This window comes from Gordionus sp. m RMFG-2023, chromosome 4, assembly GCF_954871325.1.
Source record: "Gordionus sp. m RMFG-2023 chromosome 4, tfGorSpeb1-WG-v2, whole genome shotgun sequence".
In the NCBI taxonomy this organism is placed as follows: domain Eukaryota; kingdom Metazoa; phylum Nematomorpha; class Gordioida; order Chordodea; family Parachordodidae; genus Gordionus; species Gordionus sp. m RMFG-2023.
This window is the reverse complement of record NC_088778.1, coordinates 21,667,823-21,678,353: the sequence shown is the minus strand read 5'-3', so window position 1 is coordinate 21,678,353 and position 10,531 is coordinate 21,667,823. Positions and strand designations below refer to the sequence as shown.

The window sequence follows — 10,531 nt, the reverse complement described above, 5'->3', positions numbered from 1 at the left end:
TTTTTAAATATAAATGATCAGGTTTTAAAAAATATGTATACAATATAATGTGAATAATTTATATTTTTAATAATAATAGTCGTAATGGCTACAGAAAGATAAATAATTATGGATTCATTGCAAATAATTTAAAAAATTTTTTATCTAAGGAACTTGGCTAAATTAAATAAATTTTTTTTGTATTGGTTTTAAACCTAATTGATTACTACTTAAAATTAAATTAAATAAAAGAAGGAAGACTAAATCGCGAATTAATTAAATTGTGTGATTGGAATGAAAAATACTCTATCTTATAAATGGAATTTTTGTTCGGTTCCATCTGAAAAAAGAATTAATAATACTTTATTATTGATCCATATCAATTTTCCGATTTTATAATCCTGATCACTCGTTTGATACAAATGAGGCACATTGTCTAATTTTCGCGATTTTAAATATTTAGCTTGACTGGGGCCTATGCCAAATAAAGTCGAAGTTATCTTTGTTTTAAATTCAAAATTTTTTAAAATATTTTTATTTACCTGCCATATGACTAAAAGTCCTTCGGGGTAAGATAAGGTGGCTAAATTCTTATAGTCTGGAGAATAAGACACTGCTATGATTGCATTTATATGGGGTGTATTGCAAATCTAAAGAATTAAATAAAACTATATTAAATGGTCTTATATCAATAATAAATTCTATTTACAATATAAAAGTTGAAAAATACTTATAAATAGGGATAAAAAATTTTTAAAAATTACAATATTTTTGTGTATTAATTATTTAATGTATCTATCTTTTATAATATTTGAAATTTAAAGAAATATTTCTAATTAAGTTTTAAAAATTTTCTTACCTCGGGTTTGATTGTTTTAAAATCGTAAAGGTATAATAGGGCCTTTTGAGTACCTAAAATTAACTGCTTTTTTTCAACATTGAAGGCTATTTGAGGGAATCTAATATAATTTTTAACTATATGCAATTTGGCAAATTCAACTTCATAAAAGGTGACAATAATTTTTCCCAATCTTTAACTCTATGCATGGTATTACCTCCACAATATACGTATATATCAATTGTCTACAAATAAAAATTAATAATAATTTATAAATAACAGATAGATAACATATTTCTATCTAGAAAATATTAAATATCCTTTAAAGTTGCAGGGAGCTATATTTCTGGATTTAAAGGATAACTTGGAAAAAAAATATACTAAGAATATATTAAATAATCAAAATTGTGGATGGTAAAATAAAATATTGGGTACGACATTTTCCGTTCAAAGTTTATCATATTATTCCATATAATTTTTTTCTGTTGTCTTATTGAATATTCTTGTAGAGAGTTTTTATTTTAAATAAATAATATAAAATACATTGGTTGTATCCAGAGAATAAAAATTTATCATGCTATTTTTCTTGTGTTGTTCGACATGATCATACAACACAAGATAATATTAGCGTAGTATACGTGCAATTATAAAATTATTCCAACTATCTTATTTTTTTAAATCGAATAAAAAAAAAGGATAATGAAAATTTCTAAAAATTAAATTTAATAAACAAAAAAAGTTCCGCATTTTAAGCGCTATCAGCACCACAAACTAATGAAGATTAGTAGTCACTTTTGCGTCTGACCCACTGGAAAAAAATACGCTCATTGATAGACCAAGAAATAAATCTTATGAAGATATTTCATGGATTAGATTAGTTGAAGATTAAAGCAAAAATTCATATTGAAAGATCAATTCTAATGAAGAAAATTACCTATTGCAAGTATATTTTTAGGTGAAGATATAAGCATGATGAAAATCAATAAGACCATACAAGATGGTCAGTAAAAATTTATTTTTTTAATAATGATGCCACAATGATCTTAAGCCCAACGATCACTGAAAAACCTAATTTTTGATTAAAAAAGGAAAAGAAAAGAGTATTAAAAGATAAATATAGTTTTCTGTTATAACAAATTGTTTTTTTAAAAAAAAATGATTCTCGCATTTATACATTATGCGTCCAAACCCGATGGTGAATTACTTTTATCCCATCTCACTTGTGAGAACTCGAGGGATTATGCGAATTCTTCAACTCTATTCACTTCTGTCTAGTGCTAGAATTAATATAGTTATTATCTTTAAAATCTCTATATTTTTTCCCATCGGTCTTCTCTGTCGCTTATTTATCATCAATGATTCTGCCTCCCGAATTTGTAAATATGCGCCCAAATGACCATAAGTTTTTTTTAAAAAAATATGCAAATTGACTTTCAAATTAAATCCTGTTTTAATGATGATATTCGATGTATATTTCAAGATATAGGAATTTCTCTAGTTAATATGGTGAAATTATCAACTAGACACATACAGATATTTAAAAAACATTATCAAATAAATAATTTTATATAAGCAAATAGATTAATGGCAAAACAAAAATAGCTAGTTGTTTTAAACAGTTTAACTGCTGTTATTAACACAGTAATATTCACTATTTCCCAGAAATTGTGTTTTCCAACAATTATTATTTGACCCTTAAATAAATATATTATATACTAAAAAAAGGTGTATCAGCGACTTTGTTATTTTACTAATATTATCCTTTTTTGACGACCTTCATTTTAGCACCCATTATTTGTGTCACACAGATAGTTTCTTGATAACCCATATTTTTGATCCCTTAACGGTGGTTTAACCACTATTGAAAATGTGCTCTTAGATTATCTTAGTAAATAATGAAGCGGAAGAAGGTTTATAGAGGGAGGAATGAAGTTGCGTTGGTAAAGACGCGCGAATAATTAGTGGAAATGGCATAGATCGGTGTTAAAAAGCTAGGTGTAAGGGCTTAAAAAGAAAATGTACTTTCGATGAAATGGAAAGAGAAGAATTGAGTTTTATTGCCTAAATAAGACTCCCTCTCGAATTAAAGTCCATCAAAATTTTATATGAGAATATTCAAGGAGCATATTGGGAAAAGGGTAAATATGTAGGTGGTAGAACGAGAGCTGGGTAACTGAGAACCAGAAGAAGAGAACGATCTGTGTAAAATAGCGGAACTTTATAAAAGAGTATATGAGGATGATTATGTTATGACGTAAGCCAGAGATGATACCAGACAGAAGTGTATGAAGAAAAATAAGTCGAGTGGCAAGACAAAAAAAGGTTAATAAACTATAACCAAAAATATTAACATCATAATCAAAAATTTGTATCTATAATCAGGGATCCGAATCATTAAACCGTTAAAAACCGGTATTTTTTATCGAACATAAACGGCTAAAAAATTTCTAGCCGAACATGAACCGCGAAAATGCCTCTGAACCTGTTCGAGCCTCGTGATTTTATGTTTATAAAATAATATGTAAATTATTACTAATATATTGGAAAAATTTTAATTATATTCGAATTATTTTAAAGATTATTATCAATCACATTTGATTGATAAGTGTCAGTCATAATTTTTATAAACTTAGTATATTGCCACCCATTTTACATTTCCATAAAGTTTATTTATTTTTTTTAAAAAAAAAAATTGAATTGTATTAAAGGAAATTACATTTTTTAAATATTTTAAGCATATAAATTATATTGCCTAGAGAAAAATTAAATCCAATATATAAATTATTTACATATAGTATTATAAATGACACATCAAAATGTAATATTAGATTGTCAAATAAATATGAAAGGCCATCATGGAGTAAATCTTGAGCGTCTCATATAAAGAACGCACCCTCTAGAATTCGATAAAATTAACAAAATATCACATCAAAAGCCTAATGAAATAAATAAGTTTAAGATGTCATCAAGCAACAGATGATAGAAGAAGCATTAAAAGAACAAACAATATCAGTAAAACTAGATAAAAAAAATAATCGATGCTTGTAATGAGTTGGTCACCTTTAATGGCAGACCATTCAAATTAATCAATGATAGCGGTTTTAAAAAAATCTTAATCCCATATTAGAAGGCATGGGTAATTAAAATTAATTCTCAAAATATTCAATCTAATGTTGCAAAATTAGCCTTATTCGGCAAAATGTAATAAAAAAGATAAATAGTAAGTTATTATCTCTAAAAATTGACTGTTATACTCATCTAGACAGGTCGATTTGTGGGATTAATCTTCAGTATCTTCAAAAAGTAAAAATTGCTCTAAGAACACTAGCAATGAAAGAAAATTTTAAACGGCCCAGTGCAGAAAATTTAAAATAGAAGTATTAAATCACTATAATAACTGACAATGGGGCAAATTTTATTAACAGGTAAAATTATTTATGGAGGATAGTGATGATGACAATCAAATGTCTGAAAACGATGAAGAACAAATACAAATTGTCTGATATCACACTGGCAGTGCTGGCTACCCAAGTTAGTGTGGAAAGATGTTTTTTAACAATTAAATTTATAATCTCCTTATAGATGTATGAGTGAAACGAATCTTAAAAATATATTAATTGTGCGGCTTAATAAAAAATTTTCAAGTAAATAAAGTTAAATATTGTTGGTTAATGATGCTTACTACCAAGTGAATGTATGGAAATATTCTAAATACCAACTTAATTTGCTAAATATCGACCAAAATTTATTAAAATGTAATAAGATCCTTATTATTTAATATATTAATACGGAATCACGTGGTCGAGTCCGGCCTCCTATATATTATCCCCCCAAGGATGGAACCACCAAGTTAGAATAAGAAAAAAAACATGATCATTCCAGGGATTCGAACCCGGGAGCATGGGATAAGTAAACCAAGCTCTTGCCTACTAGGCCATAGAGGCTTTCCAAAAATCACGATTTTTCAAGTATATATTATAAATATATTTGGTAGTGCCTATCCAAATGAAAAATGAACAAAATTCAAATTTGATAGATGGTACCTTAAGGTACCAAGCATCATTAACCAATATTGTTCATATTAAAATTAATCATTGATATTTATTTGCTACACTTATAAATTAAATATTATTCTATAATGTTCAATTAATAAAAATGAAGGTTTTATGTATGATTTTTTATTTTAACGACGAAATAAAAAAAATATTCTTTATACTTAATGGTTTAAATACAAAAGTGTTTTAGTGTTTTTTGAGGTTCGAACCTAACCGGTATTTTTATTTTTTACAAACCGAACCTGAACCGATATTCGTTTCAGTTTGGATCCCTGTCTATAATGCCTTAAAGGAATAAAAATTAAATTATTTTAACAAAATTTTAATTAACCATAGTTACTCAGATGAATAAAAAAATCAAATCGACCGTTTTTATCATATACGACAAATTAAGTGTTTAAGTTTTAATGATGAAAAAAATCATATGAAAATATATATTTTTAAATATTTACTTCGGATAGCAAATTGATAATCTCTATAGGCTGTTTATGTATCAACATTTCTATAGTTGAAAATAAATACTCTCGAGAATTGATGATTAAATTAGAAGGTACTGTTGATGGTTGCGTTATTGCGTTAAAATTTTGAAGGGGTGTAAAGAAGTGCAGCATATATCTTTAAATTAGTTTATAATTTTTCAAGGAAAAATAAAATAAAAATTATTAATATTTTAAAAAGGTTTAATTTAATAGATCATAATATATTATATTCAAACTATTTCTAGTAAAAATTAACATTTTTATTTCGACCTCATACCCCTAGCCAATAACATCATTGTTGAATAATATAAGACACATTAAATCACATATACTTGCTAATTTCTTTGTTTATAATAGTTATAAATGCGGCAGGTCTCATGTAAGCTATTTTATTTAAGCAGGATTTGGTGGGTGAAAATAAGGACATCCCGCTTTATATAATATTTAAAATATGAATTATTTTGCTTTGAGCTTTTTATTTTATAAAATGGAAATTTATTTCTATAATTATTTAAATACAACTATTATGTCTATGTAATATTTAGGAATTTTCAAAACTATATTTATACTAATGTTAGCAAATAATATTTAGGCATTTTTTAAAACCCATTATTAACGAGTAGTTTAGAACCCGATGTGAGGATGCACAATTCGAGAAGCCTTAAAAACAAGGAGGATAGATCAAGAAATGGTTCCCATGTCGAGAAGGCTTTGCATAAAACGTTATAAGCTATAAGTCTGTTGAAAATTTCATTATTTCGAAGGTATTCACTGAATGATTTGACATTATTCGTTGGTTGAATTAAATTATGATCAAGGCGCTGGGAGAAAAACGGAGAGTTTATGAAATTCCATATAATATCGCCTGAGAATGTATGTAAAATAAGTTAAACAGTTGATATAAGAAATATATAAATATATGTTAGAGTCAATATGTTTTTTTCGGCATTGTGTGATTTTTTCAACTTTAAATCATTTTTGAGTGCCTTTTTTTTAAATTTAAAAAATTGATTTTATCGGAAATGTATTCCATCATGTTTGGAAAATATTTCTTAAAAATTTACAATTTTGTCATGAAATTTTGAACTTAATATAATTTAAATTTATATTAATAGATTTTTTATAAAATTATAAATTACTCAAAGGTTAACAGCTAAATTATTTACAATTCATAAAAAGGCGCTCAAAAATGATTTAAAGTTGAAAAAATAACACATTGATCCTAACATATATATAAATCTAAAATTATAATATTTATTTTATATCCAAATACCAGCATACCATACCTAATTAATTGTTTGGTTTCATGTCAATTCAGAAAAAATCTTACCACTAAACGTTATCGCGAAAATATAAATATCTAAGTAATTTTAGCAAAATTCAAATCGCGAAAACTATTTCGAAAAATCGCGAATGCAATACAGGGATAATTGCTAATATGTGCTATTTTATTTTGAATGATTTCTATTTTAAAACCTGATTAATTAAAAGATTTTAAAATAGGTTTAAAAAGCTTAAAATGGTTTAGAAAATTAAAAGGAATACTATGTTTTATACCACCCTATCTATTGCCTTTTCCTCAAAATCTTATTTTATAGAAATTGCGCGATAGGAACTTGAGCTTTAAGAATTTGATTGGGCTCATTAGACAGTTACCGTGATCCTTGCTGGAAGGAAAAATGCAAAAAATAAAATTTATGGTTTGATATATTTAACTCGTTAGGCGCCGATATGGCTTCAGATTAAGGCATGGATATAAGTGTAAAGTACAGAAGTAAATAGTTTAACAATAATAAGGTTTAAGTTATTTTTAATTTATTAATTCTTGGAAATATCGATTTTGATTTTATTTTTCCCATGCCTAACGTCCCGACCGCCCTCCCCCCACACATTTGTATAGCGGATGATTAATAACCTTAATTTTGTGTATATAAATACCTAATATATTTAAAGCTGTATTTTAGCAAAATTAAAAATTAGCTGTAGCTGGTAATTGTACACTATGCACTTTTTTTACAACCCTAACTTCGTCTATGAGTTTGGTCTCAGAAAAAACTCTGGGAAACGAAACAACTTGCTGCGCCTCAACCGGGATGTATATCTCTGAGTACCTTATAGACCTAAAAAGGCTACCTGGTTCGGGTTTAAAATATGATTACCGTCACCTAGGTGGAGTGTAAAATTCATCTTTAAGATAGAAAAAAAACCCGCTCCAAAAACCCTAATGATTAAAACATTTTATTCGCTTTCATAAAAAATTTTTTAATGATAGTTTACCCCTCCTCTCCTAATGATATAGACTAGACCATGATTTAGAGTGATGATTAATAGCATTCCTATTATTTATTAATTTTAGTTGATATTGATGCTCATATAGAGCTATTATTCTAAAAAAATATAGGCCTGCCCCCCTCTAAAGTATAAATAATATAAATAATATAAGTTAAATAAATTAAACATAAACGTTCTGAAATTTTCTGGAAAAAAATTTAAGAAATAAAATTTACTAAGCGAAATTATTTTAGTTTTTTTTTTAAATCAGGGAAAGTTCGTAGCTTTTAGTATTTTTAATCCGGGACAAGTAAGAACTTTTTTTGGGGGCGTTTCAATTTTTAATTCAAGTGTTTTTCATCAAGTTAATTTTTAAATATGAATGAATATTTAGCATTATTATAATTAGGGATGTACCGATATTTTATATCGGATCGGACCAGACCGATATTTCACCCATTTTAAAATATCGGTTATCGGCAAATATTATAAAATTTTCCGATCGGATAAAAAATGGCGCTTTTAATAAAAAATAAAATATAAAATTTTTTTAAAAAAGTTATATATAAAAAACCATTTATTTTTATAAATAAAATCGAAATCCATTTTTATGTTTAATTTTTTTAATAGTAATAATTAGTTATAAAAAACATTCTACCATATAGTTATTTTTCTCGCATTCTGTTTAAAAAAGTGTGCAATAATCTCTTCAGAACCTGTTTTAGTGATGCTAGTGATATTGCGAGTCCCCATCACCGCAGACTGATCTCTGATAAATTGGAAATTTTGCTATTTCTAAAAAGAAATCTTCGATATATTAATTTTAAATATTAATTTCAAATTCAATAATATATTAGTTTATTACTAATTATTTATAAGTAATTTATCAATAAAAATATTTTATATACTTTTAGAATTGCAATTAAATTATAGATGTTATACTAATAATAAGTATATTAAAAATCAAAACCATTGGTATCTTTACAGAATACAACAAAAAGTGGTATCGTGGTACACCCCTAATTACAATTATGTAAATTTAGAGTGATTAATTTATGTGTTGTTTGCTAAAATTTAAATTAATTGCATAAAAGGCATTTTTCAAGTTTGGGGATTTATAAAGGTTAAAGTGAAATTATCGACTCCTTACTCGCGAAAATGAGTGGAAGAAATCTGGACTTTAAACAAGAAATAAATTATCGATAATAGGTTTGCAATATTATATTGAATATAAAAACTGGAAAAATTTTTGCGAAATCACTTAGCTCTGATATTCTTTAGCGATAAGCGCCATTAGCGGTAAAAAAATCGCAAAAAAGTTAAAAGTTTTGCTGAATTGATCTGATATTTTACTAATTATAGTCTATTTTTTTAAAATAGGATAATAATATAATTCATATATGCAAACTAAAAATTCCCAAAACTGATAATATTCACTTATTAATATAGCAATGAAAATATATTTGAATGTTAATCTTAAAAAAACAAGTATACAATATTACTAGTTAGCACTAATAGGCGTGGGTTTTTAAGACTAAAATATTGATCTATTTGCCAATATGAGTCTTCGGTGGAGTCAGTAGTATCTGTAGGTAATCTATATTTGATAAATCCCATTAACACAAATGCTAAAATAGGTCCAGGTTGGCAACCTTTTAAAAAATATAATAAAATAGATTTTGATTTTTAACATGGAGTTAATGAATTATGAATTAGACCTTTTTTATAATTATTCTATAACATGAACATTGTAATTATTTTGCTGAATTCGTACTATCCTGTTAATAAAGTCTAAAAATAATTTATTTGTGCAAAATTTCTTTTTGGGTTGGGCAATTTAGGTAAAAATCTATTTGGGTTGGGTAATTTGTGCAAAATATCTTTTTGAGATGGGCAATTCGTGAAAAAATCTATTTTGGTTGGGAAATTTGTGGAAAATTATTTTGACCACGCGAAATTTTTTGAATTAGAATAATGAAAATTTATAATTTTTTCCCCCAAAAAATAACTACAGGTTGACCAGATACAATGAAAATTACGTTTTAAGGCCAGCCTATGCTAAATATTATGGGCCAAGCCAAAGCCTTTAAAAAAATGCAAACCTTTTATAAGCGATTTGTAAATTTTCTTCAAGCATTTAATAAGGACCATCAAAGTCCCTAACTTAGATGAGAAAAAAAAAATTACAAGTATTTAAGTGGTCATGTTTTAATGCTTACATTTACAAAGAGGTGAATATATTAAATATTGAATCAATAATTACCATAAAATGTATAAAGGTCTTCAAAAGGAGATCCACAGAACTTTCTATAAAAACTTTCAGTCGAATCGTATTCTGAGTTTCGATCATCATGAAATAAGGAATTTTCGTTAACTTCTTCGGCTTCATATTCCACGTATTCTTGATTGTCAAAAGGATGATGGGTTGGTTTCATGTTTTTTTCTGGTGATGTTCTGGATGTAAATAAATTTAAAAAATTCAGTTCACTGGCTCAAGCTCTTAGTAGAAATAGATGATTTATTTTTTAATGAAAATAAATTCCATATTTTTGTAGGCGGCTGATTAAAGTATTCTAACCCAAAATTCAAGGATCCAACCGAATCAAACAAGTGTTAAATCGGTATTGTTTATCGAATCTTAATCGTTAAAATATTTTGCCTTCTAAACCGACCCCTAAAAAATTAGTGAACTGGTTTGAATCTTTTGACATACTATTTTAAACATTTTTATTTCTATATGGCAATTTGATGGTGTTTGCTGAGGTAGCGTATGGAAGTATTTTCAGCGTAAAATTTATTCTTTTTCCTTATAGATATAATAGAATCTTGAAATATTCTCAATTGTATGATTTGTTATTTATAAAATAAGTATATTTGTATGTGTGATATATAAAATGTTAGTTGTTTTA

The 10,531-nt window shown here is 26.5% G+C and overlaps 1 protein-coding gene across 1 annotated transcript in view; it reads right to left on the bottom strand.

Moving 5' to 3' along the window:
* Nucleotides 1–5: 5 nt before the first annotated feature.
* The window catches only part of LOC135928717 (WD repeat-containing protein 7-like), a 33,289-nt gene continuing 22,763 nt past the window's right edge, over nt 6–10,531 (bottom strand). The window contains exons 22-30 of the mRNA XM_065465173.1: nt 9,886–10,076; nt 9,125–9,274; nt 5,958–6,216; nt 5,684–5,782; nt 5,325–5,487; nt 980–1,062; nt 839–938; nt 522–629; nt 6–479 (exon numbers count right to left, since the gene is read on the bottom strand). Of these exons, the coding sequence (XP_065321245.1) occupies nt 291–479; nt 522–629; nt 839–938; nt 980–1,062; nt 5,325–5,487; nt 5,684–5,782; nt 5,958–6,216; nt 9,125–9,274; nt 9,886–10,076 (1,342 nt within the window). The 3' untranslated portion in view covers nt 6–290. The remainder of the gene's footprint in view (nt 480–521; nt 630–838; nt 939–979; nt 1,063–5,324; nt 5,488–5,683; nt 5,783–5,957; nt 6,217–9,124; nt 9,275–9,885; nt 10,077–10,531) is intronic.